Source organism: Doryrhamphus excisus, chromosome 2 (genome assembly GCF_030265055.1).
Source record: "Doryrhamphus excisus isolate RoL2022-K1 chromosome 2, RoL_Dexc_1.0, whole genome shotgun sequence".
NCBI lineage: Eukaryota > Metazoa > Chordata > Actinopteri > Syngnathiformes > Syngnathidae > Doryrhamphus > Doryrhamphus excisus.
This window is the reverse complement of record NC_080467.1, coordinates 27492522-27503636: the sequence shown is the minus strand read 5'-3', so window position 1 is coordinate 27503636 and position 11115 is coordinate 27492522. Positions and strand designations below refer to the sequence as shown.

At 49.4% G+C, this 11115-nt stretch overlaps 3 protein-coding genes across 3 annotated transcripts; 1 reads left to right on the top strand and 2 right to left on the bottom strand.

The window, feature by feature from the left end:
* Positions 1 to 4: 4 nt before the first annotated feature.
* LOC131115799 (exosome complex component RRP40-like) lies at positions 5 to 1099 on the bottom strand. The gene is made up of 3 exons (XM_058064425.1): positions 831 to 1099; positions 532 to 681; positions 5 to 458 (listed from the first exon to the last, which is right to left on the bottom strand). Exons 1-3 carry the CDS (start codon positions 1053 to 1055, stop codon positions 99 to 101), a joined length of 735 nt encoding a protein of 244 aa, XP_057920408.1. The 5' UTR covers positions 1056 to 1099; the 3' UTR covers positions 5 to 98.
* Positions 1100 to 1681: 582 nt separating this feature from the next.
* On the bottom strand, positions 1682 to 5010 carry si:ch211-132p1.2 (proteinase-activated receptor 4). Its single transcript, XM_058064424.1, has 2 exons — positions 4694 to 5010; positions 1682 to 2774 (listed from the first exon to the last, which is right to left on the bottom strand). Exons 1-2 carry the CDS (start codon positions 4815 to 4817, stop codon positions 1687 to 1689), a joined length of 1212 nt encoding a protein of 403 aa, XP_057920407.1. The 5' UTR covers positions 4818 to 5010; the 3' UTR covers positions 1682 to 1686.
* Positions 5011 to 5474: 464 nt separating this feature from the next.
* Positions 5475 to 10802, top strand: rnf130 (ring finger protein 130). Its single transcript, XM_058057654.1, has 9 exons — positions 5475 to 5663; positions 6078 to 6355; positions 6699 to 6890; positions 6970 to 7220; positions 8824 to 8895; positions 8965 to 9047; positions 9106 to 9202; positions 9282 to 9468; positions 9537 to 10802. The coding sequence occupies exons 2-9, from the start codon at positions 6094 to 6096 to the stop codon at positions 9635 to 9637; spliced, it is 1245 nt and encodes a 414-aa protein (XP_057913637.1). The 5' UTR covers positions 5475 to 5663; positions 6078 to 6093; the 3' UTR covers positions 9638 to 10802.
* Positions 10803 to 11115: the final 313 nt, after the last annotated feature.

Below are 11115 nucleotides of genomic sequence, written 5' to 3'. Positions count from 1 at the left end.
GTATTAATCCCACCCTTTAATGTGAAGGGGCCCTTACATGCCGATGTAAGGCCCGCCACCCATGTGACCAAAGTCTTTCTGTGGTGTGACAAGCGACTCTAGAAGGCCCCCTGGGCCACCCTCCGGAAAAGCTGGCGTCTCTGCGGCGGCGTCATGTTCTCGCAGCTCTCCAGCAGGTTGGCGATGATAAGTGTCCGCTGAATACTCGACGACTTCACCCACAAACGACCATTCATGCCGACGACCATCTCGCAGGGGAAGAGCTGCTCCAGCTCCTCTCTGAGTTCACTGCGGGGGGCCAGCAGCCTCCTGACTAGACCCAGCGACACCCTGAAGAGAAGACCGCCTCCACCAAAAACTCCCATCCCATTGGCTCGTCCTGAACTGTCCACGCACACCAGCTCCGCCTCCATGTCCTTATTGGCTACAATGAATTGTCCAAATACGAGGTCCCCCACCTGGAGCACACATTGGGGCGGGGTCATACAGGTGTATATGTCGGTGAGGGGGTGTCTGCCTTCAGGGACTCACCTGAACATTGGGGCGGTTCCTCTTAGTGGCGCCCTCAAACGCCAAGTAGGACAAAGATGCCTGCTCACTTCCTCCCACGTCTATTTTGAAAACGTCACCCGACTTAGCCGTGACGATGCCGATTACAGTCTCTGCTTTGGCGGGAACGTACTGGGAACACGAGAGAAACTCAAGTTACCAGCATGCATTGCGTATGATACTAGCAAACACTCGTTCGATATATTTGTTAGCTAATGCTAACATGTTTCAACTCAGTCAGACATGTGGTTGTTAGCCGGGTCAATTGGGTCCAGACTCACCCTCTTCTGCTGGGAGTCCATCCAGAACATGTTGGGCTGTTTGTGCCGCAGGACTCCGCTCTTGCTCACCAGCAACCGGTCTCCGCTGCGCCTCAAACCAGGACCGCACACAATCTTTTCCGCCTTCACGGGCTCTGTCAGCGAAATGGTGTCGCCGGTATCGAAGGAGAACTCATCTCCCGGTAAGAGAACCGTTCCCACTTTGTCTTTCAAACAGGACAACATTTCAAACCGCTTCACGCATGGACTGCGGCGTGCTGCCCTTGTTTAATGGGCGTAATTGTACTGCAGCGACACCTAACGAGCGGGAGGAATAGTAAAGCCGGAAGTAGCCTACCAAGGCAGATGTTGCTGACGTAGAGCGAGTATAACGCCGCCATCTTGGAGCGGTATCACACCAAATGTCTCAGTTTAGCCCTGCTGTATGTTGTACTGAAGTACTTTTTGAATAATTTTTATTTTGTAAACAAACCTATGTAGATATGCTAAGACGGTACCGTTATGACTGCATTCATTTATACAAAGTACACAGATGACATAAAACAATATAATGCAAACAAGAGTATGTAAAATCGTGCATTTTGATAAACTTATGTCATTTGATGTACATTTTTCCTCATGTTCTGGTGTTTGTGTTCTTTATGGTCTGGAAGATCTGGTAGAGGTTCTATCCAGAACTGTGTAGAACTGGACCAGCAGCTCCTATGACCTCTGCTGAGAAGGACTTCAGCTCTTGTTGTTTTTGTTTTAATTGTGCTGCAGTCCGCTTTTTGCTGCACCTTCAGCGTCAACATTCATGTGGGGAGAGAACACGCTCCTGGGGGACGCCATCATGTGCGGTTGTTCACATGCGACCCTATACCGCGTTTGTGATAGAAAGAGGCTGTCTCGTCGCGGGCACCGAACGCAGACTGGAGATGGACAGCAGTGTGACTTTTGACCTCAGGCCCGATGACGTCGATGAGCAGGACACTTTGTTCTGTAGATGGATCGGTGGGCGAGGGTTTTCGTGGCAGCAGAGAGCACTCTTGGCTTTGCCCCTGAAGTCGGCCGACACATAGTAGAAGATGAAGGGGTTGATGCAGCTGCTGAAGGTGCTAACAGCTAAGCTAAGCATGTACGGCATGTAGAGGTCCCCGCCGTTCCCGTCCAGCGAGCTGTCGGCGTAGGTGAGCAGGAGCAGGATGTTGCTAGGCAGCAAACAGACGATGAAGACCAGCAGCACCAAAAGTGTCACCCAGATGGCGTGGGCGTAGCGCTTGCCTTCGGCCAGCAGGGTGCGCAGGATGCTGCAATGGCAGAAGAGGATGACGAGGAAGGGCAACAGGAAGCAAAGCGTAAACAAAGTGCTGAAGTATGGCAGGAAGAAGTTTTCTTGCTCGTCTTGGGGGAGAACATCATGGCAGGTGGTGATGTACAGCTGGTCCACCGCATACGTCTGTTGCGACATCAGCAGCGGCAACATCGCCGCCAGGAGTACCACCCACACGGCCGCCGTCATGTACACCGCCGTTCGCTGACTGCGTAGACTCTTGGCACCAAACGGGTGAACCAAAGCGATGTAGCGGTCCAGAGCCACCAGCGCCAGACACAGCACCGACCCGTACATGCTCCCGTAGAACATCGCCATGATGACGCGGCAGAATGCCTCGCCCAGTTCCCAGTGGTTCCCCCGGTAGTGGTACATGATCCGGAAGGGCAGCGCCAGCAGAAGCAGGCAGTCGACGGCCGTCAGGTTGATGAGCAGCGTAGTGGATGGAAGCCGCTTGGTTCTGAAGATCAGGATCCAAAGAGCCAGCAGGTTGGATGGAAGGCCCACCACCAAGGCCAGGAGGTACAGAACCGGCAAGTACAAGACGGCGGTCGGCGCCTGGATGTCCTTCAGCTGTTTCTCCTTTAGAGTTGTCACGTTGCACAACACTTTTAGCCGGAAAGCCCGAAGACCTGCAGAGACCAAATCATGTGTCAGAGTTTATAGCAAGAGAGACCACAATATTGCCTAGACCTGCACAGACCAGAACATTTGTCACTGCCCAAACCTGCAGAGATCAGAACAAGTATTGGTCTTTAGACCTGCACAGACCAGAATATACATCACTGCCCACACTTGCAGAGACCAGAACACGTGTCAGTCTATAGATCTACAGAGACCACAATGTGTCAGTCTTCAGATCTGCAAAAGCCAAGACATGTGTCAGTCTTGAGACCCGGAGAGACCAAAACATCTGTCATTGACAACCCAGAACACATGTCGGTCTTCAGACCTGCAGAGACCACTAGAACCAAGACGTGTCAGTCTTGAGACCTGCAGAGACCGAAACATCTGTCATTGACAACACAGAACACGTCAGTCTTGAGACCTGCAGAGACCACTAGAACCAAGACGTGTCAATCGTTAGACCCAGAGAGACCAAAACATCTGTCATGGACGACACAGAACACGTCGGTCTTGAGACCTGCAGAGACCACTAGAACCAAGACGTGTCAGTTGTTGGACCCAGAGAGACCAAAACATCTGTCATTGACGACACAGAACACATGTTGATCTTCAGACCTGCAGAGACCACTAGAACCAAGACGTGTCAGTCATTAGACCCAAAGAGACCAAAGCAGTTGTCATTGACGACACAGAACACGTGTCAGTCTTGAGACCTCCAGAGACCACAAGAACCAAGACGTGTCAGTTGTTAGACCCAAAGAGACCAAAACATCTGTCATTGACGACACAGAACACATGTTGATCTTCAGACCTGCAGAGACCACAAGAACCAAGACGTGTCGGTTGTTGGACCCAGAGAGACCAAAACATCTGTCATTGACGACACAGAACTCGACAGTCTTGAGACCTGCAGAGACCACTAGAACCAAGACGTGTCAGTTGTTAGACTCTGAGAGACCAAAACATCTGTCATTGACGACACAGAACACATCAGTCTTGAGACCTGCAGAGACCACTAGAACCAAGACATGTCAGTCTTGAGACCTGCAGAGACCGAAACATCTGTCATTGACAACACAGAACATGTCAGTTTTGAGAACTGCATAGACCACTAGAACCAAGATGTGTCAGTCGTTAGACCCAAAGAGACCAAAACATCTGTCATTGACGACACAGAACATATCAGTTTTTGAGAACTGCAGAGACCACTACAACCAAGACGTGTCAGTCGTTAGACCCAAAGAGACCAAAACATCTGACATTGAGACCTGCAGAGACCACAAGAACCAAGACGTGTCAGTTGTTGGACCCAGAGAGACCAAAACATCTGTCATTGATGACACAGAACACGTGTCGATCTTCAGACCTGCAGAGACCACTAGAACCAAGACGTGTCAGTTGTTGGACCCAGAGAGACCAAAACATCTGTCATGGACGACACAGAACACGTCGGTCTTGAGGCCTGCAGAGACCACTAGAACCAAGACGTGTCAGTCGTTAGACCCAAAGAGACCAAAACATCTGTCATTGCAGAACACATGTCGGTCTTGAGACCTGCAGAGACCACTAGAACCAAGACCAACACATCTGTCGGACAGATGGACACCAAAAATGCGTCATTGCATCAACATGCACAGACCAGAACATATGTTGGTCTTTAAACCTGCGAAAACCAGGACGTGTCAGTCTGCACTCTGAGACCAGAGCATTTGTGAGTCTATAGACGTACACAGACCCGGACATGTTTACGTCTCTAGACCTGCAGAGGCCACCGCATATGTTCGTCTTTAGACCTGCTCAGACCACAACATGTGTCCGTCTTTAGACCTGCAAAGACCAGAACATGGTTCCTCCTCTGATGTGAGCTTTATTTAAATCTACAGACTAAAACTCCCGTAAGAAACAGGAAGAAGAATGTACTCACGCATGGACATGCCAGAACATTCTTCAGCGGAATGAGGAGATGACGCCAGGCTGAAGACGCACGGCAGCAGCACAATGAAGACCAGAGTACAGAACAACTTCATCTTCTTCTTCCTCAGAACCATCTTGTCTTCTTCTCAAAGTCTTCCAGTCAGCAGCAGAAAACCCGCCCCTCCACCTTCTTCTTCTTCTTCTTCTTCTATCTGGTGGTTCAGCAGGTCCAAGCAAGACTTGTCGGGACTTGAGTGGTTTTGCTGATGAGGTCCAGATGTTTATGTGGTCCACAAGACTTGACTCGTCAGCGGAGAGTCATCTGTGCGTTTCAGTGCATTGTGGGTAATTGATGTCAAAAGAACATGCCGAAACTATTTCACTGATTTCCTGTTTGCATGGCGCTGTCAGCTGCTGATAAGACCACTTCCTGTCACCTTGTACCCACCAATGTTGCCATGGCAACACATTCACCGTCACTAATATTTAAAGTTTTCGTCATTTTTCTTCATATTTTCTAATTCTTCAATCTGTACAGTACTATTTATGTATCCTATCTAGTACTTTGGATCTTCATGAGTTAATTCCTGTGGCGTTTAGTCAGCAATAAAGTGATTAATAATTCATACTACGTTGGTCTGGTCGGTGGACAATGTTTATTCAGCATTTCATGATAAATAGGATACAGAGATGCACTATCTATGAGACTCCCGAATGTTCTCGCGTGAGTTGATAAAAATCTCGCCTGGCTCACCCTGTTGTGTCCCGGAGCAGAGCCTGTGCGCGTGCGCACTGCATCATCGAGTCGGACGGCCCCGAGCTTCCGTACCGTTCGCACATTAGCGGAAACAAAACACGGTTAAAACTCCCAACCGAAGCGGGGCAAATCTGCCGAAACCCTCCCCGACGTTCCACGGAACATCGGCGGCGAGCTCTGCTCGTGACGTTGTCAAGGCGACCCGTCTGTCCGCGTGCACACGGTAAGACAAAGCATCATGGCGCCTCTTAAAATGAGCGTTTAGTCAATGGAGTTCTGAATAGAAAGTCAGACGCGACGCGAATGGTGGTCAGCAGGCCCTGGTGGTGATGATGATGGTGCTTGTTTGTGTCCTCACTGGCGGGGGGACAAGCTAAAGAAGACAGACACGGCGCGGAAAGACACATTAGGACGTTTGAACAGTGAAACTGAGTAACAATGAAAAAAATGTTTCTTTCGTGAACGATCCGTTCAATTTTTGGTATTTTGATTCATTTTGTGGGGGGTGGGGGGGACAAGGACACAGTAATTAAGAAGAAGACAAGCGTCTGGTCCTGATGTTTCTTCTGTTCACCAGCTGTTATTTGGCATGTTGATGCAGTGGACACTCAAAAGTATTCATTTTGTGTGCTCACAGTTTGGATGAGGACACCATGACGTCCCTCAGCTGGGCCGGGCTCCGTGTCCCCTCCGTCCTGGTCCTGGTGCTGATACAGACCGCATCGGTGTCGGCGGCTCGCTCGGACCGAAGCATGGCATCGGAGGAATACGTCAGCGCCACGGTCAACGCCACAGTGCAGGACGCCAGAGGACACACCATCCACATGATGAGCAGCGAAGACGTCACGTACGGACAGAACTCTCCCAAAGTGGACGCCAGGGGCGTGGTCGTGGGACCGGCGCCGCATCACGGAGGTAAAGTGATGTGGTCGTTCTGGAAGGTTCCCTCCTCTCCTCCTTGTCTTGTCTGTGTCCCACGGGGACATGTCCACACACGTTGAATGCAGCAGGTCTGCAGAGCATCGCAATGCGTTGAGGCGTTCAAGGTCGTGCTGTCTCTCAGGTGTCAGATTACACTCCGACTGTTCCAAGGACACTGCAGCTGAAGCATGCGGCATTCCCAGACCGGCGAGCGTCTTCCTCGCCGGTTTCTCCGACATTGACTACGCAACCTTTGACCTTGTAGCCGAAACATGAAACAACAACGCTCGCCGCCTGTCTGCTGTTGCTAAGAAACCGTGTGTGTGTGTGTGTCCAGTGGTGGACAGGCAGGGCTGCGACCCCCACACCCGCTTCCTGGCCCCTCCCCGCGGTGTCCAGTGGGTGGCGCTGCTGCAGAGAGGAAACTGCACCTTCAAGGAGAAGATCCTGAAGGCCGCCGCGTTCAATGCCACCGCCGTGCTCATCTACAACAACTCCACCGACAAGACGGTCAAGATGGGTCACGAAGGTTCGGAAAGTTCCTTCCTTGTGTTGTTATGTAGCATGCTAGCAGCTAGCATGGCCTGAGATCGGAGCGCTGTGCGCAGGAACGGGCGACACTGTGGCCGTGATGATAACAGAAGGCTACGGTAAGGAGATCCTGGCCAACCTGGAGCGGAACCTGACGGTGGTGGTCACCGTTCTTGTGGGTCAGCGCAGTCCCACCAAGAACATCAACAGAGGCTCGCTGGTCTTCGTCTCCATCTCCTTCATCGTCCTCATGATCATCTCCTCCGCCTGGCTCATCTTCTACTTCATCCAGAAGATCCGCTACAGTAGCGCACGCGACCGCAGCCAGGTATGCTAGCATAGATTTATTTATTAGGGGAGGCCCTCCACAAATAAATTTGGCATTACCTCTTGACCCTCGCTCTATAATAGATTGCTTCTTAAAGGGGAACTGCACTTTTTTTCGGGAATTTTGCCCATCATTTACAATCCTTAGGTGAAACATGAACATATTTATTTCTGTTTCTGTGCATTATAATACAAGAAAACAAGTTAATGAGCTAGCTAACAATGCACGTCATTGGGACATACCTATTTGAAGACCTTTGAAAAATAACCTCTAATAACTTAACATGGTGGGTCGAGTGGTTAGAGCGCAGACCTCACAGCTAGGAGACCCGGGTTCAATTCCACCCTCTCTGTGTGGAGTTTGCATGTTCTCCCCGTGCATGCGTGGGTTTTCTCCGGGTACTCCGGTTTCCTCCCACATTCCAAAAACATGCTAGGTTAGTTAGCGACTCCAAATTGTCCATAGGTATGAATGTGAGTGTGAATGGTTGTTTGTCTATATGTGCCCTGTGATTGGCTGGCCACCAGTCCAGGGTGTACCTCGCCCGAAGACAGCTGGGATAGGCTCCAGCAACCCCCGCGACCCTTGTGAGGAAAAGCGGTAGAAAATCTTCGGGCGAGAGACGGGGTACACCCTGGACTGGTGGCCAGCCAATCACAGGTCACATATAGACAAACAACCATTCACACTCCCATTCATACCTATGGACAATTTGGAGTCGCTAATTAACCTAGCATGTTTTTTGGAATGTTGGAGGAGAGAAAACCCACGCATGCACGGGGAGAACATGCAAACTCCACACAGAGATTGCCGAGGGTGGAATTGAACCCTGGTCTCCTAGCTGTGAGGTCTGCGCGCTAACCACTCGACCGCCGTGCAGCCCTTGCCGTATTTTGATTATTTAAATCACTACCAAGACGTCTTTTCGAGGCGCATTGATACACAAACTTGGGCAATTCCTTCAGTAACAACACTTATAATGGTCGCTCTTCTTGGGATGGCTGCGTCTTCCAGCACAAGACGTGTGCTCCGGTTCTCGGGTAGAACATGCTGACTGCAAACGAGCATCATGAGTCTTTGTAGCGAAATTAAGAGCTAGGTATCCACTGGTAGATATTGGTAATATATTGGTAATATTGGTAAATACTGAAGTCAGTTAGTCAGTTAGTATGTAAATGGAACACTGCTGGTGTTTTTTGGAGTTTTTTTGTGATAGCTTTATCGTCAAAATATGTATTTCCCCTGCAGACTGTTGTTAGCTAGCTCATATTAACTTGTTTTCTTGCTCTAAAATGCACAGAAAAGGGAAATAAATATGTGTTCATGTATCACATAAGGATTGTAAATGATGTAAAAAAGTGCAGTTCCCCTTAAACACACTGCAAGGCGCACCAGTGTTGCCAACTTGGTCACTTTGTTGATATTTCAAATTCATATTAATACTCAAAAAGTGGGTCGGCACAAATCCAGCAAGCTTTGGAGAAGTTGGAAAATGTTGCTCTTCTCAATGAGCAGCAAGTCCTGCTGTATTTGTTTTGCTTCACGTGTCGTTAGCTTGTATTTTGTCCTGCGCTAATGATGTGTCCTCTTGGTCTGGTCTCAGCGTCGTCTCGGTGACGCGGCCAAGAAAGCCATGGGGAAATTGAGCACAAGGACGGTGAAGAAAGGAGATAAGGTAAAGATGATGATGACACGACGGACATCATCCGTGACATCACCCGTCCTCCTCACTCTGTGTGTTTAGGAAACGGACCCGGACTTCAACCACTGCGCCGTGTGCATCGAAGCGTACCAGCTGAACGACGTGGTGCGCATCCTCCCCTGCAAGTAAGTCCCCGACGCCGGTGTTGGTCACGTCGTCACGCACTAACCGTAACGTCCACAGGCACGTCTTCCACAAGGTGTGCGTGGACCCGTGGCTCAACGAGCACTGCACGTGTCCCATGTGTAAGTTGAACATCCTGAAAGCGCTCGGCATTACGGTGAGTCCCGCCCTCGCAGCTAGTATCAGAACCCCCGTGGGCGATGGAGGAGACGAGCGCGTGTTTGTGATGTCCGCAGACCAGTGTGGCCTGCGTGGACAGCGTAGTGTTGGACGTGGACCGGCTGGGTGTCGCGCAGGACTCCGACAGCCAGAGGGTGCCGTTGAACGACAGGCGCCAGCCCGCCATCAGCGTGGAGCCACTGAGCCCGCCCCACCCTGAGGCCCCGCCCAGGACCCCCGCTGACATCGCCATCGCCGTGACGAGTAAGAAGAAGCAGCAACGTGTGTATGTGCACGTGTGTGTGTTTAACGTGATGTTGTGTGTTTCACAGGCGGTCACTTTTTCAACTCGACGTCTCCTCGCAGCGTCATCTGTGACGTGGAACTTGCGGACCTCCAAGCCTCGCTCGACCTCTATGATGACAAGTCGTGAAGGTTGTCGCCATAGCAACACCTCCAACACCACGTCTCTCTCTCTTGCTCACTCGCACACACACACACACATACACACACACGCACATCATGTGACTGGTGGAAAAGCCAATATTCCAGAAGGGAGCGAGTGTTTATAAACTCTGGATCTGGTCTCACTGGACCTTTTACGTTCCTTCCCAGAAGAGGCAAAGACTCTCCAGGAGTTCCTTGCGAGGTTCTCAGCTCCTGGTGGTGGTCCTGAAGGTCAGAGAGAGGTTTCTCACCTTTTAAGAAAACCAAATTCCAAAATGGGCTCTTGCAATGGTTCCCTGGACTTTTTTAGTGGGTACTAAAAGGGCTCTTGAGAAGACTTCATGGATCCATAAATGGTTCTTCTAATGCTTCCTGGAAAAAAAAAAAAGATATATTCCCAAAAAACAAACTCCAGAGTGCCTAAACGTTCTTGGAAGAGCTCCTGGTGGACCTGAAGCGGAACTAATGTGATTGCAGCTGGATGCAGAACCAAAGAACCAGAATCTGTGTGTGCTTGTGGTTCCTTCAAATCTTGAGACCAGAACCAGAGGGAGACCGGGACCCTGACCCTTCCTTAAGAGACTTTGGAGAAAAGATTTAAAGGAACAGTCCCCCACCCGCCGCTGCTGGCTTGTGGTTTGTTGCTATGGTAACACCTGCAGTTGTCTTTTTGACCAGAACGTGGCATCCAAACTTGTGATGAAAGTCTGACATCAGGCTGACTCACCTTTTGCTCACAGCTTAGCACAATACCTGCGAGCACATCTTACGTGTTAGCTTATCCTAGCGTAGCACAGCGACAGGAAACCACAATAACAAAGTAGCTTGGCTTTGCTGTCAATAACGGAAACACTAATTCACGTTAAAGAGGCCAAGAATTGTGCTTATTAGTAAACACGCTAACGAGCTAAGTGCATTTGGGAACGAAATCCTTGCAAAGTTTGCACATTGAGTGTTTATTTCATCTACATTGGCATAGATAACCGTAAGAAACCCTTTAAAGTGGAACTAAACAATCCAAATTTCTTTCAGTTTCCATTAGAGACATTTTGTTTAATGCCATGTGGCGGACTGCTCCTTTAATGTGTCAATTAGCTCATCTAAAGGACATTATACAATCTATATGACCAATATAATCTCTATTATGTGTGTGTTGTGTCTCTGGTCTGATGATGTCATCAATCACTGTGTCTCTTATCATATTAAAGTGTCTTTAAAGGTTCTTCATGCCCTATACCGGGAGTTGGTATGATATGTCATGATGTTAGGTTTCCATGACAACACTGCAGCCTTCCTGGTAGTTCGTCATAAGAGGCCACTCCCACTGTTTCTTAAAATTGAATTAAAAAACGTGAAATATTATGTACTAACACTAGTTCCAAATGTATTAATATTGTTACATTTATTTATTGACAGTGATCAAATTAGAATATTTTACATCAAATGTCTTTAAATACATAATTA